Genomic DNA, 15,050 nt, shown 5'->3' on the forward strand with positions numbered 1-15,050 from the left:
AAACAAATTACCAGGAGGAGGAAGCAACGGAGTTTAGATATATGCTCGTAAACGCTACCAGATAAGGGAGGGGAATTGAAGTAAGGAGAGCTGAGACATTACAGTCAGGGAAGGCCTCTTGGAGAAATGATTTCAGAAGGGCTCTGAAGAGGGGCAGGACTGCGTTCTCCCGAGTACATCGACAGGCCAGGAGACTCAAGAAACGACCGACCTTTTCACCGGTTTTGGAACTGGAGTCTCTACACGGGAATATTCACACAGACCTTCACGGCAGCCTGACCTAACCCAGGGCGCCGTCGTTGAAAATAGAATTAAATCAGCATAACTGAGCTTGGACTTAATAGGAGTATTGCGAACAAACCTTCTTTGGCGTCGTCGAACTTTTGCAGCGCAAAGCGAGCAGCTCCTCTCCTGACATAGGCCTTTGTGTAATTCCTATTCAACGCAATTGCTAAGTTACAGTCGGATTCGGCAACAGCATACCTGCAATGCAAATCCGCCCTCGGTCAGAAAGTAAATAAGATTCGATCAGGCCGTTTTAAACGATACCTAAAACAATCGCACGACGGAATCTGACGAACCGGTAAATCTCATTTCCCTTTACTTTTGTGCTGACTAAAACTCTGTTTACCCATCTTTTTCTAGAGCCCATCGTAGCCATCTCACAGAAAAAGATCCTGTCTGGTGTGTCACTTGATTATTTTGTATTTTACAAGGGCCTAATATAGAGCACTGCACCAATTAGCTGCTTCAAAAAATGCTGGCATTACTAACACCACTAATGTTGACAACCTAGGGTTTAAAAGGATCCCGTTTACTACTCGTACTTGACTCAAAAAAATCAATGGTATTTACTGATCATTTACAATGTTCAGAGTGCTGCACTGATTTCCTAATTTTTACCTTTTGAATTTTTATATTGTACTCACAAGCGCTCACGGTGCCCTGCACGTGGTATGTACTCAATGAATATTATTTATCGATCCCTATAGGATACGAAACTCTAAAACATCCTTCATTTTCAAGGACGTTAGAAAGCCGACTTAATACAGTAGATGTGAAGCAAGATAAATGGCGACTACCTCAATTCTATTTCCGACGACAAGCACGAGGCTGACGACGTCCAGAGGCTGAAAGGTTGGCAGCTACAGAGACGACTGAGGCAGGGTCAGCCGATGACTGGGATTGCCACAATTTAGGATGGGGAGGTGGTAATTCTTCCCAAATAAATTGTTGCGCCATTGACCACCTTATCAAGCTCTCCAACCTCCTGCAAAGCTGAGGAACCTACTCAGCTTCAGGTTCCATAAGGTGATGCCGCTCTAGGCCCTGACTCTATCGGCATATCTCCAAGAACTCAGATATTATGCAAGAAACTGAAAGACTAGCACACTTTCTGGTTGTGGCTAATGGAGCACTAAAATCCCACAACAATCAGCCGTTTTTTCTGCCACACAGAAAGGCTCGATTCCGTGACCTCCCTTCCTCCTCTCTCGCCCCTCTCCGGTCTATTCTTCACTCTGCTGCCCGGCTCATCTTCCCGCAGAAACGATCTGGGCATGTCACTCCCCTTCTTAAACACCTCCAGTGGTTGCCTATCGACCTCCGCTCCAAACAAAAACTCCTCACTCTAGGCTTCGAGGCTCTCCATCCCCTTGCCCCTTCCTACCTCTCCTCCCTTCTCTCTTTCTACCGCCCACCCCGCACGCTCCGCTCCTCCGCTGCCCACCTCCTCACCGTCCCCCGGTCTCGCCCGTCCCGCCGTCGACCCCCGGGTCACGTCCTCCCGCGGTCCCGGAACGCCCTCCCTCCTCACCTCCGCCAAACTGATTCTCTTCCCCTCTTCAAAACCCTACTTAAAACTCACCTCCTCCAAGAGGCCTTCCCAGACTGAGCTCCTCTTCTCCCTCCACTCCCTCTGCCATCCCCCCTTTACCTCTCCGCAGCTAAACCCTCATTTTCCCCTTTTCCCTCTGCTCCTCCACCTCTCCCTTCCCATCCCCACAGCACCGTACTCGTCCGCTCAACTGTATATATTTTCGTTACCCTATTTATTTTGTTAATGAATTGTACATCGCCTCGATTCTATTTAGTCGCCATCGGTTTTTACGAGATGTTCTTCCCCTCGACTCTGTTTATCGCCATCGTTCTCGTCCGTCCGTCTCCCCCGATTAGACCGTAAGCCCCTCAAACGGCAGGGACCGTCTCTATCTGTTGCCGACTTGTTCATCCCAAGCGCTTAGTACAGTGCTCTGCACATAATAAGCGCTCAATAAATATTATTGAATGAATGAATGAATGAGTGTCTACTAGTGTCATACTGCTTCCAATAAAAGCTCCCTGTGGGCAGGGATCAGGTCTAACTCTGTTGTCCTCTCAGAAGCACTTAAAACATAACTTGGCACACAAAAGGTGCTCAGCATTCATTCATTCATTCAATAGTATTTACTGAGTGCTTACTATGTGCAGAGCACCGTACTAAGCGCTTGGAATGTACAAATCGGTAACAGATAGAGACAGTCCCTGCCCTCTGACGGGCTTACGGTCTAACCGGGGGAGACGGATAGACGAGAACAATAGCAATGAATAGAATCAAGGGGATGAATATCTCATTAAAACAACAGCAAATAAATAGAATCAACACACGACTGATTGATAAGTGAGTGGCTGGAGATCAATTAATACAAGAACAAGTGGCGTTCATGCCCGTGATACCCCTAAATGTTGACTCTTGTATCCACACCACCCAAACTGGTTGAGTATGTGTGAGTCCCCTAAATCAACAGGCTGAACTCCAGGTCTGATGGGAAAAGGCCCACAGTTAGCCTCACAAATAATTTCCTGGAAACGCAGGTTATCAACTTGGATTAAAAGAGGGAAGAGGGGGTGGGTCAAAAACTATTAGGACATACTATCCATTAGAGGCCAAAAATATAGTTCTTAATTTTTTTAAATACAGTTCACCCCACATCAATAAAGAAATGACTGAACTACAGAAAATATAGATAAGGACCACCACGATGACTGGTGGATGAAGAGCCCGCTAGACTGTGAGCTCTTTGTGGGCAGAGCTGTCTGCCAACTCTGTTGAACTATACTCTCCCAAGTGCTTAGTACAGTGCTCAATGAATACGAGTGATTGAATGACTGAGGGAAACCCCGGGGTTGGGATTAGACCAAAAAGACTAGTCCTCTTCAATCTCAAAGGACCACGGCTGGGAGGCTGATGGAAGTTTATTCACGGCCTAGTGGATAGAGCCCGGGATCGGGAGTCAGAAGGAGCTGGTTTCTAATCCCGGTTCTGCCACTTGTCTGCTGTGTGACCTGGGACAAGTCACGTCACTTCTCTGGGCCTCAGTCCCCTCATCGGTAAAATAAGGATTAAGACTCCGAGACCCATGTGGGACGGGGACTGTATCCAACCCGATTAACTTGTATCTACCCCGGCGCTTAGAGTAGTGCTTGACACGAAGTAAGCGCTTACCAAACACCATCACTAAATACAGAATTGTTTGTTGCTCATCAAATCCCACATCACAAGGTCACGACTAAGGTGAACCCACTGAGGCTTAAAGGTGTTGGGTGCCGGCGATGAGAAGTCTATGGACTTCATTACGTGTACTCGCCCAAGTGCTCGGCACAGTGCTCTACACAAAGTAAGAGTTCAGTAAATACCATTGATTGATTAGGAGCCGGACAGACCTCTGGATTTAGAGGTGTCTAGTAAGTGGTGAGAAAAGAAAGAAAACGCGATAGCGGGACGTGTCTAATTATGCCGCTGGCCAAGGAGGACGATCCTCCGAGACCCTCAGGGAAAGCTCTTGGGCTCGGTGGACTACTAGCTGGACCCCATCTGGTCCTGCGATAGACTTGCCATGAAGTAATGTGTGCTTGGTGTCCGTCTCCCCAGAGAGACTGTAAACTCCTTGAGGATGGGGACCGCGACTTTGAACTCTAATGTTCTCTCCTTGGAGCTTAATATGGTGCTCTGCAGGCAGGAGGTGCTCAATAAATACTACTGAACGTGGTTATACAGCACAGCAAATTTTAGGCTAAGATCTGGGACAATTTCTCTAAATAGGATGCAGGCAGAATAGCTTATACACTGTGTTTAAAATTGCTCATATGCTGTAACCTTTGTGGAGAACTTTTGAAAAAAGATATAACAAACTAAAATTCACTACACCGAACATCTTCCCGTTATCTACCCATTTGGAAAAAAAAAAATAAAACACTCTCTACATATATACTCATACACACGCATAAACACATACACACACAAAACATAATTAAGGATAAGCCTACTTTTTCATTCGAAAGAATGCAGACGCTCTGTTTGTTGGCAAAACTGGATTATATGGATCAGCAGCCATTCCCCTTGTGTAACATTCAATTGCATCATCATATTTTCCTTGTTTAAAGAATGTGTTTCCCTGAAAAGCATAACTTTGGTCAGTTACACGACCGTAATGCAAAATCTAACAGAAAATTATCCGTCAGTGACCAAAACCTCACCGATTCAGACACCTCTGGACAATTAATGCTAAGGTCTGAGGCTTCACTGTGCAAAATCATAAACACAGAACTTATTGAAAACTTATGACCGTCACGTGGAAACAGTGAGATCTCTGCAGGGTACAACAAGGGCTGGAACAGAGTTGGGAAAAACAGGAAAGGTGATGAAAGAAAAAGATGAAGAAACTGTAACTAGCAAACGAAGTAGTTGAGAGGGAAAGATGAGATGTCTGTTTCTGAGGGAAGGAGTGAAAAAGAAAGATGCCTAAAGTTTAAATTCCCTACCCTTTCCCCGTCAAGTTTAGCTTTCCTTCCCCCACCTAACTCCAAAGGCAGAGGAGAAAAAGCAGCAACTCTCTATTGATCAGCTATGTACATTCCCTTGATTCTATTTATCGCTATTGTTTTTGTCTGTCTCCCCGGATTCGACTAAGTCCGTCAATGGGCAGGGATTGTCTCTATCTGTTGCCAAATTGTACGTTCCAAGCGCTTAATACAGTGCTCTGCACAGAGTAAGCGCTCAATAAATACTACTGAATGAATGAAGCTAGTTGTTCTTTCTCGGGCAATCTTCCTCAATACTTTCTAATGCTTTTTTAACCTTCCCAGAGCCCAAAGATACATCTCCAGCTTATCTGAAGCTTGCCGTTTGTTCCTGAAGAGCCAGGTATTCCGTTTTAGAATAAAAACACATTTTTAGTGGACAACATTGAGTTGTATAAAAGCACAGCTCATTTTTTCTTTCCAACGTTCGCCCGAGTGAACTGACCCAGGCACCCTGCTCTTTTTCCCTGCCCTTCGAGGGGTGCCAGGGCTATGGGGGGAGAGCAGAGAAAGCAGCACCCGCTGCCTCCCGTGACGCTCACGGCCACGGTTCCTCTGGGACACTGATCCAGAACAAAAGCCAAGGGATCCTGAAGAAATTTCAGCAGGCTTGCCCCAACCTGAGTTCCCGCTCCCGACCACGCAGGTGGCACAGGACGCTGGCAGTGCCAGTCGCGGTTAGCAACACCTCCAGACAGCCCTAGTGGTGTCATTTCCACCTTCCTGCCGTGCTAGTCGTAGATCCAAACCAAGATCTGGACCAGGACATCTGGACATCTGCTGTCTCTGGTGGGGGGAGGGAAGGAGGGGAAGGGGGAGAGAGAAAGACGGGGAGAAAGGAGCAAGCCAGCATGGCCTAGTGCAGAGAACTCAGTCCTGGGAATCAGGAGGTTCCAATCCCAGCTCTGCCCCTTGCCTGCTGCGTGACCTTGGACACGTCACTTAACTTCTCTGTGCCTCAGTAAAATGAGGATTAAGACCGTGAGCCCCATGTGAGACCGGAACTCTGTCTAACCTGATCAACCTGTATCTACCCCAACACTTAGTGCAGTGTCTGGCACATAGCAAGCACTTAACAAAAAGCATTTAAATAAAAACCCAAAACACAAGCAACCTCCCCGCTACTTTATCCAGAGCCTTGCTAACCAAGGGGTTGGTACAGGAATGGAAAGTACTGGTGGGTACCCAGTGATTCAGGGTCCATGTTTTTACCCCCACCAACTTTCTCCCACTTTTCCATTAGACTGGAAACTCCTTGTGGGCAGGGAAATGTGTCTACCAACTTGGCAGTATTATACTCTCCCAAGTGCTTAGTATAACGCTCTGCACACAGTAAGCACTTGCCAGATATAATTGATTTTTCTAGGAAGACAAATTAACAGGATAAAGTTAACAAGACCTAGAAATATAGAATCCTAAGTGAATGCAAGAGCGGGGGCATTCTTTTCAAAAAAGTGCCCATGATTTTATCCTTTCACTAACTCGGACTGCATTTGTTAGCCGTATTATGGCTTCTTCATTTTTGTTCCCTTATTGGCCTTGGGATTACGATATGGCAAGATGAGACTGGATGTTTTCCTCTGCAGCTGACCACACTCCCTCAGTAATGCCATTATTGTCCTGACCACGTCCGAAAGGTGTTAGAAGCGAATGGGAAAGTACAGGCATTTTGCTTCCTACTACTGTAACGACAAAGTCCAGTCTGGTGTGGCTGGGATCAATGCTTTGCACCCAGCAAACGTGCAGTAAATACTATTAATGGCTTGACTGGGGAAAAGAGGAGATGAAAAGAGAAATACACATCTAAAAAGGGAATCCTTTCTTCATAAGACACATTTAAGAATGCTGAGGAAAATTTGATTAACAGTCAACTACCCGGTTCATCGGAGAATTACTCGGTAAATTGTACCTTTTCTTTCTCTACGAGAGCCTTTTCTGGATCTATATGAATACCATCTTCTTCTGAATCTGAAGCGCTCTCTTTATCGAGTTCTTCGAGTATGGTGTCCTGAAAACACATTAAAGGGAGGCAGTCAATTGCAAGCACACGGGTGTTCTATAAACCGATAGTCGTCCCCCTTACATCCGCCCCCGCCCCCCCCCCCCCCCCGAAAAATAGAAAAAGAATGCACACCAGATTGAAGAACTCCTCAAAACAGACTTTGAACAACCAACTGTACTTTGAAGTGCTTACTCTGTGCTAAGCACCGGAGTAAATGCAGGTTGATGAGATTAGACACAGTCTCTTTCCCACATGAGGCTTACAGTGCAAGTTGGGGGGGAGGAGGATCTAACCCCGATTTTACAGATGAGGAACTGAGGCACAGAGAAGTCGGGTGACTCGTCCACGGGGACGCAGCCACCAATTGGCAGAACTGTGATTAGAACCCATTTTCTCTGACTTCAGGCCCGTGCGCTTTACACTAGGCCATGTTGCTTCTCCAAGGAGCGCTTACTGTGTGCGGAGCACCGTCCTAAGCGCTGGGAAGAGTACGTAACAATAAAATTGGTAGACACGAATCCAGCCCTCAAGGAGCCGACGCTGAAGAGGTGGGACCCCGGCATTTCAGAGAGGGGAAAGGCAGAGTCTAAGGATACGTACGTAAATGCCTTAGGGTGTCGTGAGCTCACAACAAGCTGTCTTACCGGTGCCTGTCTGCGATCCCGCTAACGGTAAGTAAGAGATTTTGCAAAGGCACTGACGGGCTCTACCCGGGACAGGTGATTACCGGGCTGAGCACAGAGGGAGGGCGGCTTTCTCTCCCTGTTCTGCCCGGTAACGGGCCTGGGTCAATCAGTGACTGCTACTCAGAGCCACAGTTACGACGTCGACGGCAGAGAAAAGGCGGTTGCTCTGAATCGCAGAGGGGGCAGAAGCAGGCGGAGAAAGCACAGAGAAGCAAGCACTGAAGCAGCGGGAGAGCAGGACTCGAAAGCAGCACAAGGCAGCAGCTCTTGGAAGCAGAAAGAAGAAGCACGGGCAGAACGGGCTCCTTCGACCACAGACTGGTACTGGACCCTTGGTGGAGTGTGTGTGTGTGTGTGTGTGTGTGTGTGTGTATGTGACACTCCCTTGCCCGCTGGTAAAACTAAAAAAAAAAAAAACTTCCCACGTTAACGTTCATTCATTCATTCAATCGTATTTATTGAGCGCTTACTGTATGCAGAGCGCTGTATTAAGCGCTTAGAATGTACGATTCGGCAACAGAGACCATCCCTGCCCAACAACGGGTTCACAGTCTAAACGGGGGAGACAGACAACAAAACAAAACAAGTAGTCAGGCATCAAAACCATCAAAATAAAGAGAATCATAGATACATAATAATAATAATAATAATGTTGGTATTTGTTAAGCGCTTACTACGTGCAGAGCACCGGGCTAAGCGCTGGGTTAGATACAGGGTAATCAGGTTGCCCCACGTGAGGCTCACAGTCTTCATCCCCATTTTCCAGATGAGATAACTGAGGCACAGAGAAGTGAAGTGACTTGCCCACAGTCACACAGCTGCCAAGTGGCAGAGCCCGGATTCGAACCCACGACCTCTGACTCCCAAGCCCGGGTTCTTTCCACTGAGCCGTGTCGCCGAGGTTCCCCCATTCCAAGAAAGTCCCGGTTGGTATGAACCGGGGGCTCGCGACACACAGTGTGGCAAAATTCAAGTCTTAAGGGTGAGACGCGGCTGCGGTGGGAGAGAACCAAAGAGCTTTGAGGGCACAGACCCAAGCGCGTAGGCAGGCAGACGGGAGGGCGGAGAGTCAAGGAGGCCTCTCGAAGGAGATGTGGCCGTAGGAGGGCTCGGAAGGTGGGAAGAACGGAGGGCCGTCAGCCGTGAAGGGGAGCCCGGTTCCACGAAACTACCCAAAGTCAGCGAGAGGTGGCCTTCTCTTAAAAAAGCCGGGATCCAACCCCCGAGGTCTAACGCGGGGGTGGCCGAGAGGTGCCTCGCAAGCCCCACGTGGCTCTTCTCCGGAGCGGAGCGGTAGTACTGAGAATATCTCTTAAGTGCTGACCCTGCGCAGGGTACCGTGCTAAGTGGTCGGAAGAGTACGTTACAACGGGATCGGCAGAAACGTTCCCGGCCTCTAGCGAGCTCCCGGCCTAGAGAGGGAAACGCGGCCCAGGGGCCGCCGAGGGCTCGGGATGGAGAACTACAGCGGGGAAGCCACTTTGGGCCACACACCCGGAGGCCGCCGCTGCTTAAAGCCGGCTGGGCGGGCCGGCCGAGCGGACGGCCGAGGGGGCCGTTGCGGCTCGCCCCGGCCTCGCTGGAAATATCCTTCAACTCTTCTTCCCCTAGATGGAATTTCTCTGAGCGTCTCAATTCCCGTGTCGATGGTAAATTCTGTGAGGACGGGGGGGGGTCCCGTCTACCGACGACTCCACCGTACGTCCCCCAAGAAGTCAGTAGAGTGCTGCGCACACGGTAAGCCCTCTCAATACCACTGATGATGATGATAACTATTGTATTTAAGCGCTTACTGTGTGCAGAGCACCGTTCTAAGTGCTGGGGTAGATACAGGGTCATTAGACTGTCCCACGTGGGGCTCACCTTTTTTTTTTAAATCCCCATTTTTACAGATGAGGTAACTGAGGCACAGAGAAGTTAAGTGACTTGCCCAAGGTCACACAGCAGACAGGTGGCGGAGCCAGGATTCAAACCCACGACCTCTGACTCCCAAGCCCGGGCTCTTTCCACTGAGCCACGCCGCTCTGACCGACTGGGGTAGATTCGAGGTCGGCGGGTTGGACGCAGTGCCAGGTACTGTACTAAGCGACGGGGTAGATGGAACGTAATCAAGTGGCACACAGCCGTCGTCCCGGTTAATAATAATAATAATTACAATACTACTGATTGTGGTATCTGTTAAGTTCTTAATATGTTCCAGGAGTGTTCTGAGCACTGGGGTAGATACAAATTAATCACACCCTCAATCCCCATTTTACAAGATGAGGTAATTGAGGGCCAGAGAAGTGAAGTGACCTGCCCAACGTCCCGCAGCAGACACGTGGCGGAGCCGGGATTAGAACCCATGACCTTCTGACTCCTCAGGCCCGTGCTCGGTCCACAAAGCCACGCTCCTTCTCTAATAATAATGACGGGCTTTGTTAAGCACTTACCCCGTGCCAGGCACCGTACGAAGCCCTGGGGTGGATTCGAGCTAATCAGGTTGGACACAGTCCCTGTCCACGCTCACAGTCTCAATCTCCATTTTACAGAGGAGGTAACTGAGGCCCAGAGAAGCGAAGTGACTTGCCCAAGGTCACACAGCAGACAAGGGGCAGGGCTGGAATTAGAACCCATAATCTTCTAACTCCCAGTCCTGTGCTCTATCCATAGAGAAACACTACCTCTCTGTGCCTCAGTTACTTCATCTTTAAAATGGAGATAAAGACAGTGAATCCTATGTGGGACAGGGACTGTGCCCAACCCGATCATCTTGTATCTACCCCAGCACTCAGAACAGTCCTGGAACAAAGCGAGAGCTTAGCCAACACCACAAAACTGATGGTTACTGAGCTCATAGTGGGCAGGGAATGTGTCTAATGCTATATTGTACTCTCCCAAGCACACGGTACAGTGCTTTGCACATAGTTAAGCACTCAATAATTACAAGTGAATGAATGAATTATTATTATGAGGGACATGGACTGTGTCTCACCTGATATGACTTTGTAGTCCAGCAATTAGTACAGTGCCTAGCACATAGTGTTTTAACATATACTTTTCTTTTTTTTTTTTTTTAAAAAAAAAAGGCAACTTGTTGTTGAGCTGAGAAATATGTTTTTTGACTGGGGCTTTCGGACATATTTTTTGGTTTGCAGTTCTTTGGTTCATGAGATCTGGCGGCCCCTGATCTCAAGCTTTTCTCTGAGTTGAAATAAACAGGAAGTTGTGTAGGATGCAGAATATCACTGAAAAACTTTATTTGACAGTTAACCCATTTCTCTGACAGAGAAAGTTATACAACTTTATCTAGAGCTACCTGAACTCGGCATTTTTTTTTTTAAATCGCTACCAGTGGCATTTCAAAACGAATCGAAGCCGGGTTACTAGCGGCAAAAGGAAGCGGAAGACAGATGACATACACGTCCTTCACTTTAGAAGGGATAGACGCACAAATCGACACACTCGACACCACACTCTCCACTGAACAGCGCTCCCTTGCTCTCCCGTCCCTCCGCCGGTCTCGTACCGCCAACCGGCACCGCCGGATCAGCTCTACGATCCGCTTCCTATGCTTCCTCCGCTCCTGGACCCGAGCGGCGGAGAGCTGCTGGAGGAAATCAGACTTCTCTCGGACCTCGTCCACCTTAAATTCAGGCCTTCCCAGACTAAGCCCCTCTTTTCATCAGCTCCCCCCCCTTTCTGCATCACCACGGCGTGCCCCCTTGGCTCTCTCCCCGCCCCACCCCCCACGGCGCTTATTTATATCTATAATTCTATTTATTTATACTGTGGGCAGGGATTGTCTCTCTTTATCGCTGTATTGTACTTTCCAAGCACTTCCTCCAGTGCTCGGAACTCAGTAAGCGCTCAATAAATACGGCTGAAAGAACGAATCTGCTTCAATTCGGCCCTCTCTGCCCTACAGCAGTATTTCTCCTTCCTAATTCACCCCCATCCCCACGGTCCCCGTCAGCAGTTCCTGATGTTTAACTCCCATCTCAAACCTCCTGTCTCCCCACCCCCACCATCCTTTTCCCTCATGACCTGGCTGTATACCTCGTCAATAAAACCGAAACCATCCTGCGTGATCTGCCTAAAATCTCCACTGCTCCTCCCTCTCCAATCCCCCCAAGACCTTCTTCGCCTCTCCCGATTTTCTCCGCAGTCAATCAAGATGAACTCTCTATTTTCTAAATCTACCCCCTCTATCCTCATCCTTTCACACCTTTGTAAAACACTTGCCTTCCCCCTTCTTCCCTCCTTGACTGCCACCTTTGACGGTTCACTTTCTAACAGCGTCTTCACGACCGCAAAACAAAGCTCTTCCCTTGACCGATGGCTCCCTCCAGTTACTGCTCATCTCCCTCCTACCATTTCTCTCTAAACTTCTGGAGAAAGTTGTTTACGACCACTGCCTCCACTTCCTATCCTCCAATTCTCTCCTAGATTCCCTCCAATCTGGCTTCCGCTCCCTGAACTGGAAAGAAATGGCCCTCTTTAAGGAAAACGATGATGTTTGTCGCCAGATCTGACATCCTCTACTCCACCCTAATTCTCCTAGACCTCTCAGCCACCTCTGACGCTACAGATCACCCCTCTTCTCCTGGAATCGTCATCAAACCTTGGCTTCCCTGACACTGTTCTCTCCCGGTTCTCTTCTGATGGCTCCTTCTTGGTCTTTTTCCCTGGCTCCTCCCCGTCTCCCACCCTCCGACAGTAGTAGAGGACACTCAGGGCTCAGTTCTAGGTCCCCTTTTATTCTACCTCTACACCCACCCCCATGGAGAACTCATTCGCTCCCACGGCCTCGATGACCATCTCTATGCAGAAGATTCCCAAATCTACGTCTCCAGCCCGGACCCCTTTCCTTCCCTGCAATCTCCCATTTCCTCCTGCATTCAAGACATCTACTTGGATGCCCTACCGACACCTCCAGTTAAACATGTCCAAAACTGAACTCATCTTCTCCCCGAAACCCTGTCCTCCCCGTCTTTCCCATCTCTATAGACCACGCCACTATCCCCGCTCCCTCAAGAGCCCGTAACCTTGGCGTTGTCCTCATCCCTCTCATTCCACCCACGGAGTTGATCCGTCACCAAGTCCCGTTGGTTCTAACTGCACGATTTTGCTTAATCGGCCCTTTCCACTCCATCCAAACCTCTACCGTGCCGACTGAAGCACTTATCCAATCCCGCCTTGACTATTGCATGTGTCTCCTCGCTGACCTCCTGGTTCCCGTCTCTCCCTATTCCAATCCATACTTCACTCTGCTGTACTTGCATGTATCGCTGGTCAACGGAAACGTTCAGTTCACGCCTCCCCACGCCTCAGGAACCTCCAGGGGCTCCCCAAGCCCCTCTGTATCAAACAGAAACTCCTTACCATCGGCTCACCTCCTCCAAGAGGCCTTCCCAGACTGAGCTTCTCCTTTTCCCTCTGCTGCCTCTCTGCCCCCCCCCCCTTCACCTCCCCTCAGCTAAGCCCCCTTTTCCTCCACCTTTCCCTCTGCTCCTCCCCCCCGCACTGTGCTCGTCCGCTCATTTGTATATATTTTTATTACCCTATTTATTTTGTGAATGAGATGTACAGCCCCTTGATTCTATTTATTACTATTGTTTTAATGAGATGTACATCCCCTTGATTCTACTTATTGCTATTGTTTTTGTCTGTCTGTCTCTCCGGATTAGACTGTAAACCCATCAACGTGTAGGGATCGTCTCTATCTGTTGCCGAACTGTACATTCCAAGCACTTACTACAGTGCTCTGCACATAGTAAGTGCTCAATAAATACTATTGAATGAATGAATTTAAAGCCCTCAATCAGCTCGCCCCACCCAACTCACCTCACTAAATCTCCAACGACGGCCCAGCCGGCACATTCCGTTCGACTGGCACCAGCTTACTCCCCGCCACCCGATCTTATCTACCTCACTGCTGACCCTTTCCCCGTGTCCTCCCCCTAGCCTGGCACCCCTTCCCCCTCCATATATGCCAGACCACCACTCTCCCCCCCTTCAAATCATCACTAGGGTCACATCTCCTCCACGAGGTCTTCCCTGATTAAGTCCTCTTTTTCCCAGCTCGCTCTCCCTTTTGAGTCATCTGTGCCCCGCTCGGCTCATAGTAAGTGCTCAAAAAACCCGACCGGTTGACTGACCGAGGGAGACACATCAGTGGTGGTATCGCGAGTACCTTCATTATGAACACAAAAGAAAATGGAGGTGTAAACACTGCCCAGACCCTTGGCTGGCATTACACAGCCACAGAAATGCTACTCGGTGTCACGATCCCACAACGTCTCACTCTGTAATTAAAACGAATGTTGGTGGACTTATTTCACCGACTGTGAGACGGAGCCCAAAAATAGACACGATAATCTCACTATTTTGGAAGAGGAAAGGTTAAAAAAAAAATTGTATAATCCACTTCATGTGGAATGGGGCTAATAACTGGAGGCTTCCTTCCAGAATTCATATACAGCATCCTCTCTCATGACACACAAGCCCTATTTCCTAGGGAAACAGAGGTGGTCCGCCTCGGTAGCATACAGACAATCCTGTGGTGAATATAACATTAACATCCACGCTCTTCTCCAACAGCATCTCATCTGGGGAAGCAGAGACGTTAGCCTCCTCTACTTGCCAAGACGGCAGAATATCCCAAAGTAAAGAGGAGGCCCCAGAGGGATATTCATTCATTCACACAATCATATTTACTGAGCGCTTACTGTGGGCACAGCACTGTACTAAGTACTTGGAAAGTACAATTCGGCAACCAAGTGAGACAATCCCCGCCCGCAACTGGCTCACAGTCTAGAAGGGGGGAGATCCACGCATTTCAGCAATGTACTCTCATCCTAAAGTTCAAGGAACTAGCCCAGTGAATTTGCTATTTAAAAAGTTCTTCATCTTGAACATGCATTTAAAAAGGCAAGAAAATTGTATGATTTAATAACAGCAACGATACTTTCGGTATTCGTTAAGCGCTTGCTATGTGCGAAGCAGCGGACTAAGCGCTGAGGTGGATACAAGCAAATGAGGTTGGGCGCGGTCCCCGGCCCACGTGGGGTTCACCGTCTCAATCCCCATTTTACAGATGATGAGATGACTGAGGCCCAGAGAAATGAAGTGACTTGCCCAAGGTCACCCGGCAGAAGCAGCGTGGCACAAAGAGCCTGGGCTTGGGAGTCAGAGGTCATGGGTTCGAATCCCAGCTCTGCCATTTGTCAGCTGTGTGACTGTGGGCAAGTCACTTCACTTCTCTGGGCCTCAGTTCCTTCATCTGTAAAATGGGGATTAAGACTATGAGCCTCACGTGGGACAACCTGATGACCCTGTATCTACCCCAGTGCTTAGAACAGTGCTCTGCACATAGTAAGCGCTTAACAAATACCGAGTGGCAGCGCCAGAATTAGAACCCATGACCTTCTGACTCCCAGGCCTGTGCTCGATCCACGACGTCACGATCTGTGGGACGGAACTGCTCAATTCTGTTGCACTGTATTCTCCCAAGCGTTTAGTACGGTGTTCTGCACAAAGTA

The 15,050-nt window shown here is 48.7% G+C and overlaps 1 protein-coding gene across 3 annotated transcripts in view; it reads right to left on the reverse strand.

The window, feature by feature from the left end:
• Positions 1 to 15,050, reverse strand: part of RPAP3 (RNA polymerase II associated protein 3) — a 45,607-nt gene that overhangs the window by 20,306 nt on the left and 10,251 nt on the right. For all 3 annotated transcript variants that reach the window (XM_029056411.2, XM_029056410.2, XM_029056412.1), the window contains 3 exons: positions 6,749 to 6,847; positions 4,306 to 4,433; positions 362 to 483 (listed from right to left, as the gene is read on the reverse strand). In XM_029056411.2, the coding sequence (XP_028912244.1) occupies positions 362 to 483; positions 4,306 to 4,433; positions 6,749 to 6,847 (349 nt within the window). The remainder of the gene's footprint in view (positions 1 to 361; positions 484 to 4,305; positions 4,434 to 6,748; positions 6,848 to 15,050) is intronic.

This window comes from Ornithorhynchus anatinus, chromosome 2 (genome assembly GCF_004115215.2).
Source record: "Ornithorhynchus anatinus isolate Pmale09 chromosome 2, mOrnAna1.pri.v4, whole genome shotgun sequence".
Taxonomy (NCBI): domain Eukaryota; kingdom Metazoa; phylum Chordata; class Mammalia; order Monotremata; family Ornithorhynchidae; genus Ornithorhynchus; species Ornithorhynchus anatinus.